At 40.1% G+C, this 16805-nt stretch overlaps 1 protein-coding gene across 2 annotated transcripts in view; it reads left to right on the forward strand.

Moving 5' to 3' along the window:
- The window catches only part of slc41a1 (solute carrier family 41 member 1), a 49963-nt gene that overhangs the window by 10071 nt on the left and 23087 nt on the right, over window positions 1-16805 (forward strand). For both annotated transcript variants that reach the window (XM_061728179.1, XM_061728180.1), the window contains exon 4: window positions 7712-7819. In XM_061728179.1, coding sequence (XP_061584163.1) covers window positions 7712-7819 — 108 coding nt within the window. The remainder of the gene's footprint in view (window positions 1-7711; window positions 7820-16805) is intronic.

Raw genomic sequence — 16805 nt, forward strand, 5'->3', positions numbered from 1 at the left:
TTGGAACATACCAGAGCTCCTATAGGTCCGTACTGGGAGGTACTGGGGTTATCCAGTAGAGTTCCCAGAACAGACGAGGTTGCCATGAGGAGGGAGAGCTTCTCTGGCTCTGGGCCAGTGTTCCATGGAGACAACAACATATATCACCACAGGGGACTCAAAGAGGGAGATAGGAGAGTGAGACAGAAGTAGAGTGAGAGAGAACGCTTAAAAACATGTGGCTATGAAAGGAGAGAAGAGTGCTCACAAGGCTGCTGGGCTGGCAGGGCCAGCGAGTGTGGCTGGGACTTTTGGAACGAGGCTCTGCCTGGCTGATGACAGTTACGCGGATAGTAAGAAGTATAACCCGTGCTGAGGGTTTTATGCCACACCTACTGTACAACACACAGTAATGTGTCGACCACAGCCCTTAATCAGTCTTGGACATCTGTTAGGAGCAACTCAGTGACGTTCAAATGAAGGTTTGTAAGTGTAAGAAATGCAGCGCAGGAGTATTTGTACTCAACTTCAGTATCAGGTAGTCCATTTTTTTTTATTCTACAAGTGTAATTTGCAAGAGGCTTGAGAGACAAGCTCCACAAATGAGCACTTTTACTGGAGGAGGATCAACGGCATCAACAACAGTTTCACTTCCACAAACCTGCTATCACTGCACAAAGCCCAATAAAGGCAGCTCTTCACTACCGTAATAAACCTCGGGAGTTGGGGAATCGACTTCCAAAGGACTGGTCAACAGCCAGAAAAGAGGTTATCAAGGGTCAGGCGCAGTCATGCCAACTATAAATCTAATTAAAGCCATGTGTTGACTCTTTAGCAAGTTGCACTCCATTACAAGTGCTAAACAGCAGTTCCAACTCTCTCAAACTAACCTGCCCAAATTGTTATTATTTATAATAATAACTACAGTTCTTATCTGAACCAAACCAGAAAACACCCGATGGTACAGAATAAGTAATTGTTGGGTGCGATTTTCTTTTTTTTTTATTGTTTTTCTGACAAAACCCATTCGGTGTTCCCGATGTCGTGACCTATGGCCTAGATAAAGAAAAGGTGATGATTTTTCTTAAAACCCAATTTTTCTGCTAATTTCTTAATTTGTTAACAAATAAGACACATTTAAGTATCATACAAAACATTTGATTCACAATCCACTTAGTCCAAAAAGACTATCTAGGGAGTGACTCTTCTTTTATTTTGCTGCTGCACCATGACAGAATAATGCTGAGAGAAGCCCATCTTTTCCACCTAACTGGAACGTCTGCTTGACTGTTGCCTTGTGCTCCTAACCCTCTGTATTCCACTCTTGATACTACTCTTAAAAAAAAAGTATATTGTATATATATAATATTGTATATTAATGACATTGGCAATCTCATTAATATACAATTATGTTCTAAAAGTCAGTCTTCCAGGGCTCGAAACATACTGTATATTATTCACTGCTTGTAGGTGAAAATGAGAGTAACCAGGACAATGTATTCAGTTTCCTCAAGCATAGCAGCCACAACTTCATGTGTGTTTTTACTGATAAAAGTTGTCTGTTGAAAAACAAACAAAATCATCCTTCTGGTCACACATTTGGCTGAACTAATTAGAAACTACTTTGGGGCCATCATCCTGTCTGAAGGATCCCATCTCAACCGGACTGTTTAAGGTTGTTCTTCTTACCAACATCTCTTTATTTATTCAGATCATTCTCATACTGTACTTTAGAAACTAAAACGTAACTGTACATAAATATTTTCTGAAAAAGCTAGCTTGATCCTGGTGTTTTATCAAATTACAGAACTATCAAAACATTTTTATTTTACAAATTAATACTTGAATAGGTTATCTTAGCACTGCTGATTGATTGCACATTGGTGGTATAATTGATGAAATCTGGTTTCTAAGCATTAGTCAGAGTTACAAATGACCTAACTGCCTCCAATGTGCTATATCTGTGAGATCTCAGATCCAATTATTACTTCCTATTGAAAAGATCTGAACAAAACATTGTGATCAAGGGTAACCCCAAGTTTATGAGTTGCTGGATTAGCCATTCATAATTGCTGAATATATATATATTTTTGATTTTAAATAAATAAGCTACTTGTCTAGCCTGGCGTTTGTTTAATATGACTTAATAGTTTTATGGTTCTAAATTAAGTACTGTATATGACTATGTGACAATTTTGTATTTTTTTTTAAATCTAAAACTGCATGAAAGGTGACTTAAGAAAGGTAACATGTTCAACACAAACAAGTTCTCCTGTTTCAATAAGGGTCACCCAGATGAAGAAAGTGCAGGTTTAAGGAGCCGTACGTCTCAAACCATCACGGTGCTGGAGAAACGGAATATAAATGACAAATGTCAAAGCCCTAATCCTTTACAGTTCAAGTGACCATATTTGGTAACTTCAGTAGAACTACACATACTGTCATTATTACAAAAAAAAGTTACAAAGGTAATAGAGGTCCTTTAATATTCTCCAATAACCCTGTGGAGTTGGAATTTAAAAAAAATCTAGTATTTTATTGACTGCCCTATAAAGGCAAGTTATTTGTATTTGAACAATTCAACAAGGTGATTGAAATTTATTTACAGAGACACTATGACATAATCACATAGCAGAAAATAAAAAGCACGAGTCTAAATGTAAACATCCATCCATCCATCCATCGTCCGCCGCTTATCCGTTCCCGGGTCGCGGGGGCAACAGCCTCAGCAGAGATGCCCAGACTTCCTTCACCCCAGACACTTCCAAGACAGCCCTACGACATCCAGAGACTTGAGATACTCAGGGCGAATCTCATCCACCCCACTGAGGAGCTTACGAACTACCTCAGTGACCTCGGCTTGGGTGATGGATGAGCACGTCCCCGAGTCCCCACCCTCTGCTTCCTCAGTGGAAGGCATGTCAGTCGGGTTGAGGAGATCCTCCAAGTATTCCTTCCACCGTCCGATGATATCCCCAGTCGAGGTCAACAGCTCCCCACCCACACCGTAAACGGTGCCGGCAGAGTACTGCTTCCCCATTCTGAGGCGCCGAACGGTCCTCCAGAATTTCCTCCAGGCCAACCGAAAGTCTTCCTCCATGGCCTCCCCGAACTCCTCCCAGACCGGGGTTTTTGCCTTCAGGATCGCCCGAGCCACGGCTCGCTTGGTCTGCCGGTACCCATCTACTGCATCAGGAGTCCCACAGGCTAACATAGCCCAGGCACCGGAGACCTTGTGTCCACAACTTCAAGCCGCCGCGTCGACAATGGAGGCATAGAACATGGTCCACTCGGACTCAATGTCCCCCGCCTCCCCCAGGATCTGAGAGAAGCTCTCCCGGAGGTGAGAGTTGAAGATGACCCTGACAGAGGGCTCGGCCAGACGTTCCCAACAGACCCTCACAATCCGTTTGGGTCTGCCCGGTCTGTCCAGCCTCCTCCCCTGCCAGCGCATTCAACTCACCACCAGGTGGTGATCAGTTGACAGCTCAGCCCCTCTCTTCACCCGAGTGTCCAAGACATGCGGCCGAAGGTCAGATGAAACGACAACAAAGTCGATCATTGACCTCCGGCCTAGGGTGTCCTGGTGCCACGTGCACTGATGGACACCCTTATGCTTGAACATGGTGTTCATTATGGACAAACCATGGCTAGCACAGAAGTCCAACAACAAAACACCGCTCAGGTTCAGATCGGGGAGGCCGTTCCTCCCAATCACGCCTCTCCAGGTATCACTGTCATTGCCCACGTGAGCGTTGAAGTCCCCCAGTAGAACAATGGAGTCCCCGGTTGGAGCACCATCAAGTACTCCTCCCTGGGACTCCAAGAAGGCCGGGTACTCTGCACTGCTGTTCGGCCCGTAGGCACAAACAAGAGTGAGACCTCTTTTCCCGACCCGAAGGCGCAGGGAAGCGACCCTCTCGTTCACCGGGGTGAACTCCAACACATGGCGACTGAGCTGAGGGGCTATAACCAAGCCCACACCAGCTTGTCGCCTCTCACCCTGGGCAACTCCAGAGTAGTGGAGGGTCCAGCCCCTTTCAAGGAGCTGGTTCCAGAGCCCAAGCTATGTGTGGAGGTGAGCCCGACTATCTCTAGCCGGTATCTCTCAACCTCATGCACAAGTTCCGGCTCCTTCCCCCCCAGCAAGGTGAAATTCCATGTCCCTACTGTGAGGGTTTTAGTCCAGGGATTGGGTCGTCGAGGCACCCTGCCACGACTGCTACCCAGTCCACATGGCACCGGCCTGCCATGGTCCTTCCTGCGGGTGGTGGGCCTACGGGAAGTCGCCGGTTCGGTCTAAGCCTGGCCGGGTCCCACGGGCAAAGACCCGGCCACCAGGCGCTCGCCAACGAGCCCCAACCCCAGGCCTGGCTCCAGGGAGGGGCCCCGGTGACGCCGATCCGGGCGACGTGACGGTCCTCACTGTTTTCTTCTTCATTATAGGCTTGTGAACCGCTCTTAGTCTGGCCCGTCACCTAGGACCTGTTTGCCATGGGAGTCCCTACCAGGGGCGTAATGCCCCAGACAACATAGCTCCTAGGATCACTCGGGCACACAAACCCTCCACCACAGTAAGGTGGCGGTTCAAGGAGGGGGAAATGTAAACAAATGGAAAGAAAAAAAGTGCAATCAATAAAGACAGTAGTAGTTATTCAAAGTAGCCGCACACGTGTCTTCAACCTGGGGTGTTTCAGCTGATCTGAGGATTCTGGGAGTTTGTTCCAGACATGTGGAGCATAGAAGCTGAACGCAGCTTCTCCATGTCCGGTTCTGATGTTCTAATGGGTGTGGAAGGTTCATCAGGAGGTCACTGATGTATTTTGGTCCTGGACCATTCAGACCATTATAGACCAGCATCAGAACTTTAAAGTCTGTCCTCTGATGGACAGGGGACGGGTGTGGAGACCTCAGCTGGACTGATGGGGACTGATGAGGTCCACTTTGTTGGTCTTACTGAGGACTCCAGCAGCTGAGTTCTGAATGACCTGCAGTTGTCTAACTTACTTTTTTTTTTAGGTAGACCTGTAAATATGCTGTTGCAATAATCAAGCTACTAAAGATGAACGCATGGAGTCATTTTTCCAGGTCCTGCTGAGACATCAGATGTTTTAACCTTGATATATTCATAAGGTGTTAGTAGGCTGACCTTTTTTATTGCATGAATGTGCTTTTCCAAACTGAGGGTCTGAGTCCATCACTACAACCCGATTTCTGGTCTGGTTGGTGGTTTTTAGGTGTGTAGATTGAAGTTCTGTGGTGACCTGTAATTATTTCTCTTTGGCTCCAAAGACAATTACCTCAGTTTTGTTTTTGTTTAATTGGAGAAAGTTGTCGCACATCCAGTCATTAATTTCCTCAATGCATTTACCAAGAGCCTGTACAGGCCTCAGTCTCCCGGTGACATTGTAATATATATCTGCGTATCATCGGCATAGCTATGGTGGTTTATTTAGTTGTTCTTTATAATCTGTGTCAGTGGGAGCATGTACTGTAGATGTTAAACAGAAGAAGTCCTAGGATGGAACCTTGGGGAACTCCACATGTGATTCTTATCTGCTCGGATATAAAGTTACCTATTGACACAAAGTACTTTCTGTTATTTGAGACAAATACCAACATTGTTGTTGTTATCTACATTAATAACGAGTATGAAAATAAATGATTTGGTAGATATTAATTATTTTTTAGTATATTTTACATGTTCCAGTTTTTTCAGATTATTTAAATTAATTGATTCATCAATTTATAATTGTTTTTATTTATTTATTTAGAAAAACAATTGTGGGGAAATGAGTTTCAGAAGAAGATTTCATGGTACTGTATAAACCTTCTTTTATACACTCCATGGTATATGAGACAATCAAATATGTAGGACAGACATCCACAATTCAAATCAATGCAAAATACTTTATTAATCCCTGATGGGAAATTGACCACATTTGGATTAGTATTAGCCCTTAAATAGACGTCCTTTGGACGTTACTATTGGACGTTCCATAAACTCCATAGAGTTTATGTCAAATTCAATTTTATTTTAATTATTGTTATTATTTTAATTGTATTTAAGTGTTCTTTGGTTGTTTTTTTTGTACTTTTCATTTCTTATTTTTATTGCAATTTGTATTAATATTTACATTTCCTTGCAATCTTCATTCGTGTGTTGTCAATCTTTTAAAATTTTGTTTTATTTCAATATTTTTCTTTTTGAGTCTTTTTTTTTTGCTCTGTGTATTAATTTGGGACACACTTGGGTTTGAAGGCTATTCAGTCTGCATTCACAGAGGAATCAATAACTGCTGCCTGTTTGACTGATGTGAAATTACATCTAAAATGAGGAAGAGAAAATCATCTGCTGATTTAAACAACATATTAAGCAAAAAGTTGAAGTTTTAGTATTGTATTTTTATAGGCTTCCGTAAATCAACGAAGACAACTGAATGATTTCTGTGATTCATTTATAGACATTTTGAATTCAGGTTGAAAAATATGGAGAAAAACAAATCTATGTTGTTTATGTAGTTTTGTTTTGTTTTAAATCATTTTTGTACATTATTATGACAAACCATAGACTGACCATAAAGTCTCCCAATTTTGCTGCTTTAAATGTGTTGTTGTGTTTTATAAATGTTTATTTAAAACATGATTAAGAAGGTTTTTTTTTTTATGAACTGAGGAAAAACATGAACTTATTAATTGGTGCTGACGTTGGTCAGCGCTGTGGATGAGGGTTTGCTGGTCATCATAACCCAAGAATCAAATTGGAGCATATTATGCAATTTGTACAACATTTTTACACAAAGTTCAGAGTTAACCTTCAAATAGGTTTACTATTGATGTTTTGATGCATGACTAAATCAAATTCCTTACCAGCATGTGTACTTTTGACCAGGGATCCAGGTTTTATATATATTATATATTTTATTATTATTATTATATATTTATATATATTTTATATATACAGTCAGATATGTCATGTTTCATAAGTTCTTATGGTGTAGACACAGGGTAGATATAAAAATCAGGAGAAACCATTTTTGGCCAGATTTTAATGTGGCCAAAAATGTTGGTTCCTGTGAAGACCAGCGACCTTTAATTTAAGATGGTATAATCTAAAGAGTAATATAACCAGTGGTGAGTACCTTTCTGAGTTTTTAAGGTGGAAAAGGTGCCATCCCCTCTGTTAATGTTGTATTTCTGACACTTCATTTTAATAATTAATAATTCTTTATTTTTAAAAAGGGACAGTGTACATTGATCAACGTTTCCTTACAGAAAGTAAATGTACCCGAGTTAGCCGAAAGGCTAATTTTCATTGGTAGTCCCATCGCCAGATGTTAATAGACTTTTTTTTTAAATAGAATAAAAAATGCACAATAGACATAAACACAAATGCATATGCATGACATATCACAACAAAGACAGATACAGTGCAAAAATAGAATAGAATAAAACAAATGAATAAAAGTACAGTACAATCATCTTAAAACCAGCCAAATTGGCTAGCATAAGTTTTAAATTACATTTATTCACTTCTTAATACAGGTAAAAGAATGGCTTGTATTAAAGAGAGCCACTAGCACTACTACTAGTAGTAGTTCTACTAGTAGTAGTACTACTAGTGCTCACGCCTTTGTGAGTCAACAAGCCAGTCCTTTGCATTAACTTTAAAAGAGTGATATGATGGAGATTCTGTGACTGATTGTACTGTATTTCCTCGTGGTGATTGCAGCACTGGACGGTGTTCACGGAGGTGTCCGAGGTTTTCATCCTGGTTCCTGCGCTGCTGGGGCTCAAGGGAAACCTGGAGATGACGCTGGCCTCCAGACTCTCCACCGCGGTAAGAAACCTGCGTTTCTCTGAGCATGAGGTATTTGCTCGTGTGTTGAGGAGGTCGTACATTTGTCACATCTTACTGAACTCAAATGACAGGTTTCAAATATTTCAACTGTATTCCTCAACTTTATGTAACAAAATCCTCTTTCATCTCTCAAGGTTTCATTTCCCCAGTGATTTAACTTCATTTTTCTTGGTAACAGGTTCCACATAATTGTATTTTGTTAAAAGCAAAGAAGCAAAGCAAATCACATACAGGACTGTCTCAGAAAAATTAGAATATTGTGATTTTCTGTAATGCAATTACAAAAACAAAAATGTCATCCATTCTGGATTCATTACAAATCAACTGAAATATTGCAAGCCTTTTATTATTTTAATATTGCTGATCATGGTTTACAGCTTAAGAAAACTCAAATATCCTATCTCAAAAAATTTGAATATTCTGGGAATCTTAATCTTAAACTGTAAGCCATAATCAGCAATATTAAAATAATAAAAGGCTTGCAATATTTCAGTTGATTTGTAATGAATCCAGAATGTATGACATTTTTGTTTTTTTAATTGCATTACAGAAAATAAAGAACTTTATCACAATATTCAAATTTTCTGAGACAGTCCTGTAAATTGTGTGTGTGTGTGTGTGTGTGTGTGTGTGTGTGTGTGTGTGTGTGTGTGTGTGTGTGTGTGTGTGTGTGTGTGTGTGTGTGTGTGTGTGTGTGTGTGTGTGTGTGTGTGTGTGTGTGTTTCTTTAAAGCAAATAACTGCCCCCTTTTTTCTGTTTGTATTTTAAACCACATTGTTTCCTCTTGATAAATTCTGTCTGTCCTGTGAGATCCTTCAGGCCGACGTTTGGAGGTCGTAGTTTAGTGAATCAGGTGTCAGGAAACTCACCTTTCCATTCCCAGCCCGTCCCTTCTCAACACAGCGGTTACTTCACTGTAAAAGATTAACTTGAGGTGGAACGGAGCAAATGGAAATGTTTCAGCGCACTAAGGTGTTAACCCCAAACCTCCAGTTTGTGTTTGTTTGAAAGAGTGATGTTGTACAAGTAGAAGCGTGAAAGTTCTTATTTTCTGGCAGAAAAAAAACATCTGAAATATTTTTAATCTTACAATATTTTCCCTCAGAGTCCTAAAAGCAAATGAACAGAAGGAATCTATCAAAATTTGACTTTTTAATTGTTATTGCACATCCGACCAGAAAACCAGTTTGGACTCCATTTGCCCTCCGTTAGACGGATCTGGAGCTAATTCAACATGCTAGATAATTGCCAGTTGCACTGTCAGTTAGAATTTTGTCACCAAGGTGTTTAAAAGGAGGCTGACATGATGATTTTACCTCAAACATTTAATCAAGCGTTTTTAGGCTGAATAGTGCTTGACTTATTGTCACTGACTCATATGTTATTGTTGCATGATATTTCCATTTAACAAAGAGGGTCAGACTTATAAGAGAAACAACACCAATGAAATCACTGGGCTGAAATCAAAGTCGCCAAAGGCTCAACAAACTACATGCGTGTGTAAATGTGTGTTTGTGTTTCTGCACTCTAATCACCCTACTGATTTGAATGATGCAGTATACTTATTTTTCTGTTTTTCATATTTAAGCAATGTCTGTGTTTAATTAATAATGTCATTTTCCAAAGTAACAGTGAATATAATTAAAATTGGTCTGTAGCTTGATACATTTCTTTTGTCAAAGTAACTTATACCCTGTTAACACAAATATGCAGCTAACCTTCAGCTGCAGGCGAAAGCACACACATCACACGGGTGTTTGGCAATGGGTTAACCCCCCAAAACAGAGCTAAGCAATCAACGGTTCAGTTGGCCCAGTGTGTTTGAAGAGAAAAAACATGGAGATGCCATTTAAAACTTTTAAGTCTACAATAAAATCTCAAAATCATTTCAGAATTGGATGGGAAGCCATTGGAGGGATGCCAAGACTGAAGTTATATGGTCACAGTTAGGGGTGGGTTAAAAATATCGATATATCGATATTTTATCAATATACAAGTATTGATTTAAAAAAAAAATAAATATATATATATATATATATATATATATATATATATATATATATATATATATATATATATATATATATATATATATATATATATACCGTATTTTCTGGACTATAAGCCGCACCCGCTCTATTTAAAAAAAAAGGATATGCAAGCCGCAGATATTTATGTTGTTAGATTAGATATTTACTACATGTACAGAAGGATTTTGAACTGTAAATGATGTACATCTATGTACCCAAATAGATCCTTTCTTTTAACACGGCAGCAACTTTGCTGATTAAAACGGGACAGAACCAAAAGAAAATAACTGCTATTTATTTATCTATTTATCTGTTTGAAATCTGCTTCTACCTACTTCTATCTGCTAAAGAAGAAGTAGTGTATTCTTCTTTGCATTTATTTAGTCTTAGTTTTGATTCTAATTCTGGTTAGAGCGCCCCGAGCCGTGGAAGAAAAATCCACAGAATAGAAAAACCTTTGTATAAGCCGCATGGTTGAAAACCTATGAAAAAAGTAGCAGCTTATAGTCCAGAAAATACGGTATATATATATATATATATATATATATATATATATATATATATATATATATATTATTATTATTTTTTTTATGCCGATTTTTTTCCCCATTTTATCCCCCAGTGCTCCTATCTAAGTCAGTCTGGGCGTTGCTCCCTCTACCAACCCTGCACTGAGCTGCCGGATTATGAACCAATTGCAGATGTTGCAGAGAACATTGAGTTAAACCAACAGACAGCACATTACAGTAGTCTAAACATGATGTAACAAAAGCGTGAATTATATTTCCTAAATCCTGTGCGGAGATATAGGGCTCATCTTAGCAAAGACCCATAGGTGAAAACAGCTTGATTTTTTAACACAGCATTAATCTGTTTGTCCAATTTAAGAGCTCCGTCATAAACCGTACCCAGATTCCCGACAGCAGAGTGACTACATGAGGCTAAAGGGCCAAGAACGTCAGCCGAACCGCAGACCAGATCCCATTTACCAAACCAGATGACCTCCGTCTTCTTTTCATTAAGGTTCAGAACGTTAAGTTTCATCCAAGTTTTTAGGTCTTTCAGACGAAAAAAGGCTGTAGTGAAGTGTTGCTGTCTGATCTAATGGGCATATAAAACTGAATATCATCAGAAAAACATTAAAAGCAATATTATGCTTTATAAATATAGACCCCAAAGGCAACATATACAGTGCAAAGTGAACAACATGGGGCCCAAAATAGAGCCTTGAGGAACCCCATAAGTTTACAAATGTGAACCGAAAAGGTTCTCCCTGACAGGTACGATCTGAGCCACTTTAAAACTGTGCCTTTGACACAAACCCATTGACATCAAAATATTGTGACAGGTCCAAAAGCACCAAAGCAACAGATTTATCAGCGTCAACAGTTACAAACAACTGTTAAAAGAGCAGTTTCTGTGCTATGTTGTGATTTGAAACTAGACTGAAACTTTTCACAAATGTCATGTTTGTGCAAAAATGCCTTGAGCTGATTAAGAAGCAAATTTTCTCCAGGACTTCCAACAGAAAAGTCAACTTCAACATTGACATGATAATTAGAAAGAACCGATTTCTCTTTATTTGTCTCTGGATTGATTTTTAGCAACCCAACATTTTAGCATGAAAACATTCTTGCATCTTTAACAGTAGGCCATCTATAAAAGCCGTTGGCTTGTTCCTGACTAACTCCAGCAGGACCACATTTCTTTCCACACTGTCACTAATTATGAGCAGATTATGACTTTTCTAACTTTTCTAATGCGCTGATAATTGACCAAAAAAAAAGAACTAGAAAGAAAATGCTAAGAATTTGGCATCGTTTCAGATTATGACATAACACCAGGCTGTTTCTGGGAATGTGTCAACCATAATCTGTGTACTTGATTGTCTCACATAGTTCTCTAACATAAATTTTCACCTCTTAATGATCTCTTTAATATACAACACTAAAGCCAGAGATCTGGGAGTGGTTCTGGACTCGGACCTGAAATTTAACGGCCACGTTAAGACAGTAGTGAAGTCAGCCTGTTATCACCTAAAGAACATATCCAGGATTAAAGGACTGATGTCTCAGCAGAGTCTCATGAGTCTCCCTAAAACATCCACCTCACAGCTGCAGTTACTCCACAACGCTGCTGCCAGTCCTCATTAAGACCAAGAAAGTGTTGATGTTAAATCCTGCTGTTGGTTTATAAACCTCTGGATAGAAAATACATCTGTGATCTGGTCCACGATGAAGAACCAGAACCCTCCGGTCGTCAGGGCAACGCCTGCTTTCTGTACCAGACTTAGGACCAAACACAGTCACTGTGTTTCCATGCATCAATAACCCTTTTAAAACCCCAATATTGGCAATTACCCAAATTTGCACGGCCATGTAAACACCAATAACCCCTTTGAATAACCAGAATTTGCTCATATTCAGGTTATAAAAACCTGAATATGAGCCCTGGGTTACTCCTTTTAAAACCTGAATATTGGGTCATGTAAACACCAAACGGAATATCCCCATCAAACGGAACAGGAATTTGTTTTCTGCACATGCTCTGTTCACAAGGAATCCTGGTCTTTTGAGTCCAGGAAGTTCTTCTAAACACGGAGAAACCAAGACCAGGAGGAGACTAATCACTTCATAAATGTAATGAAGGATATGAACATTTCTGCATTTGTAGACGCTAGAAAGTACCGGGATAGAAGATTTACAAGAAGGTGAGAGAAAAGTTGTGCGAAGCAGCATTTGTTTTGAATTTGGATACAGGAAGAAGAAGCAGAAATGACGGGAATGACATGATGTTCTCCGTGCGTCGCTGGTTTGATCCAGATATCCCAAATGATTAATTACCATGTAAACGGAATATTCCGAATGTTTCAGTAACCCGAATATTAGCAATAACCTGAATTTTGACTGCATGTAAACGTAGTCAGGGACACAGTGTTCAGCTTTTACACTCCTCACCTGTGGAACAAACTCCCAGAATGCATCCTTTTTATTTACCGCTGCATTTAAGTAATCTCCCATAATGCACTGCAACCTTTATTTCTTGCATCTCATTTGTTTAATTCTTTTTTACTTGTGTCTGTCTTTCATTTCTGCTTTTAAGCTCTTTTACTTTTGAATGCATTTTTTTTAAATCCCTTTATGAAAAGTACTTTCAATTGTCTTGTTCATGAAATGTTCTGTACAATTAAACATGCCTTGAACACATTTATGGACATACATTGTCTGAATCAAATTATAATTGAATTCTCTTGGCATGTTGCTTCATGGTAGTTGAATACTTATCCTTAAACCTTTAATATCAACATTAACTCCGATTCATCAGTTTACATGGCTCCAGCTAACAGGGAGCACATTAGTGGATACACTGGCAAACTCTGACACATGCACTTACATAATCGAGTCGTCATGTCAGTTTGGCAGGCGTGCTGTCATGTGCATGGGAGGGTGCTTGGCTGTGTGAAATGTGAGAGGAAAAAAACACCTCATGCTTTACGGCACAGCCATCCCGTGGCAGAGCTCCAATCATTTTATAGGTGGGGACGTACAGAGACTGATGCCTTATCACTGTCTTTATCACGTGGCACATCGCTGTAGGCTAGACAGCCAATTCCCTCTTCTTCCATGACTCACTCACTCACTCACTCACTCACTCACTCACTCACTCACTCACATCATTCCACTGAAACGTATTTATTATTCAGCTAGTAGAGTTTTGGTGTTTGTATACATTGACAACCCGGCCGCTATTTGGTGTGGAATCATCATGAGGTGGTAATTCTAATCAGTAATGTGTGTGTATGTATGCATGTATATATATATATATATATATATATATAAGCTTATATATAGCTTATATAAGCTTTAAGATGTTTTAATGAGTCCAGGGCTCATAATTACAGTTTTTTCGGATTGCTTAAGCATGATTTTCAAAACAGGGCCCGTGTTTTCAAAACACTACACACAATTAGCACAACCACACACCAAATTAGCAAAACACTACAGATCCTTTGCAAAATTAAACATGCTTGTAAAAACTATACACTTCTTTTTAAAAACCACACTTTGTTACCATATGAAACACACACGTTTCACATTACTATACTCTGTTTGCACGAGTTAAACTCTGCTGTGATAAACCTAAAACACTTTTAGCACTTCTACTTCCCTATGATTAGAGTAGGCCACTATCAACAAAGTACAAATATAATGTAAATTCACCAAACACTACACAAGACCAATGTTGCAGACTGAAGAAAATAATTTATTTCTCAACACGCCCAAAACAACTTTACATATTGCAAGTTACTGTGTAAAAAAACAAAAAAACAAAAAAAACACTAGATGTTGTCTCTTCTCCTAGCTGGATCTGGCCAGAGAATTTCATCAACGTCGCAGGCAATGTTGTCATTAGCAAGACACCTTGGAAAGAAACGTCTTGAATGACGAATCCATCCTTGCAGTGCTGGTACCTCCATCTGGTCACATGCTTCCTCCATGGCTTGGATGAGGGATACTTCAGCCTGGAGACGGAGATCATAGACTTTCCACCGCCATGCCGAGAAAAACTCTTCTATAGGGTTGAGGAATGGAGAGTATGGTGGAAGATATAGGACGGTGAAATGTGGATGTTGTTGAAACCAGTTCTGAACCAGAGCAGAGCGGTGGAAAGACACATTGTCCCAGACAACAATGTATTGCATGTTATCGATTTGATTTGCTGCTGTTATGTTGTGCAATTGGTCCAAGAATGTAAGTATGAGTGCTGTGTTGTAAGGGCCTATATGGGCATGGCGGTGGAGGACCCCATTCTGTGTAATGGCTGCACAGAGTGTTATATTACCCCCACGTTGCCCTGGGACATTGACTATAGCCCTGTGGCCAATGATGTTTCTTCCCCTCCTTCGTGTTTTCGTCAAGTTGAAACCAGCCTCATCCACATAAATGAACTCATGCTGGGTCTCCTCTCCATCCATTTGTAAAACTCTCTGAAAAACAGTCACAGTTCAGTGTAGATCTAGTATACATATTACAGTAAAAGATGATGAGACAGTGTGCAAGATTACACTGCTAAAGTGAATACATACCTCTGCATAATCATGCCGCAGTCGTTTCACCCTTTCGGAATTGCGCTCGAAAGGCACTCGATAAATTTGCTTCATTTGAATATGGTTTTTTTTTAGGATGCGTGCCAGTGTTGATGTTGAGACCTGATGGATATCGTTGAAACTGCCGTGATTATTGACAATGTTAGCTTGGAGCTGATTGAGTGTGATAGCATTGTTGGCCAAAACCATGTTCACTATCTCCCTCTCTTGCTGTTCTGTGAACATGGGAGGCCTTCCCCCTTGTCGTTCCCGACCCTCAATCCTGTGTAGAAAACAAAACAGTATACAATACAGTAGTACAGTAAAAGGTAACAGAAATGCTGATAGTGCAGAATACAGTACTGTAAGCAGTTACTGAAACCGTGCAGATGTTTTTGATATGATGTAATTTTTACAATACCTATTTTCCAGTCGAAATGTTCTTATCACACTTGCCACCGTATATCGGCTTAGATTTGGCTGTACTCGCAGTCCAGCCTCCCTCAGCGTCAGGCCGTGGTTCACAACGTGGTCAACCAGTGTTGCTCGGATCTCATTTGACAGATTCGGTCCTCTTTGAGCACCTTCTTGTCTTCCTCTTCCTCTACCTCCAGCACGGCCTCCTCCTCTGTTGATTCCTCTTCCTCCTCTTCCTCCCCTTCCTCCTCCTCGTGCTCCTCCACCACCTCCTCCACCACCTCCTCCACGTGCTCCTCGTGCTCCTCGTGCTCCTCCTCCTCCTCCTCCTCCACCTCCTCGTGCTCCTCGTGCTCCTCCACCACCTCCTCCACGTGCTCCTCGTGCTCCTCCTCCTCCTCCACCTCCTCGTGCTCCTCGTGCTCCTCGTGCTCCTCCACCTCCTCCTCCACCTCCTCGTGCTCCTCCACCTCCTCCTCCTCCACCTCCTCGTGCTCCTCCACCTCCTCGTGCTCCTCGTGCTCGTGCTCGTGCTCGTGCTCGTGCTCCTCCTCCTCCTCCTCCTCGTGCTCCTTGTTCTCCTCGTCTTCCTCTTTCTCTGACTCTTTCCATTGTGGTTGGAGACCAATGAACTCACCTGCTGCTTTTTATAGTGAAGACACACCTGACCGGTGTGTCTTCAATTAAGCAAACGAGTGTTTGCACACCTGTTGACTGTGTTGAACCAATTGGTTGGACCGTGTGCTAATTTGACAGTCAGTGCTTTGGTACTGCAAGGAAGTGACTTTATGATAGATTTTTGTGTGTAATGTACGTTTAGTGTGTTTAGTATTTTGAAAATGACTGTGTGTAGAGTTTTGCAACAAGTGTGAGGTTGACAATGTGCTTATAGTTGTGCAAATATGGGCTGATGTTTTGCTTCTTGAGTGTAAGGTTTTGCTAATAGTGTACTACTTTTAATTTTAGTGTGTAAGCAATCCGAAAAAACTGTAATGGTTTTGTTCAACTTTTATTTCTCTATTGCTATTGGATGCATTTTAATATTTTATATTCTCAAGAAAAACATTAATGTCCGAAAGTACAGTACTGTTTCAGGAATTACAATTTTAGATATTTAAATGTGCTTTAGTTGCATAGCTATGACTGATAATATCTGAAAGTGTTTCTTTGCTTCTGAATCCAGCAAACACAACTCATGTTTGCAGTAATGGCCACCTGACTGAACAAGGGTTTTGATTCAACCAATACCAGCTCCATAGGAACAGCATAATAACCTTTGACATGAACAAATTTACATTACAAACCAACCCAGGTGTAAATATTTGGTTTGAAAAATGAATTCTAACAAAGGCAGCAGTAATAGGATAAAAATTTGAATACAAAACCGATAGGGTTTCCATGAAAATGAATACAACACTTTAAAAGTTAGCAA

Source organism: Cololabis saira, chromosome 8 (assembly GCF_033807715.1).
Source record: "Cololabis saira isolate AMF1-May2022 chromosome 8, fColSai1.1, whole genome shotgun sequence".
Taxonomy (NCBI): Eukaryota; Metazoa; Chordata; class Actinopteri; order Beloniformes; family Belonidae; genus Cololabis; species Cololabis saira.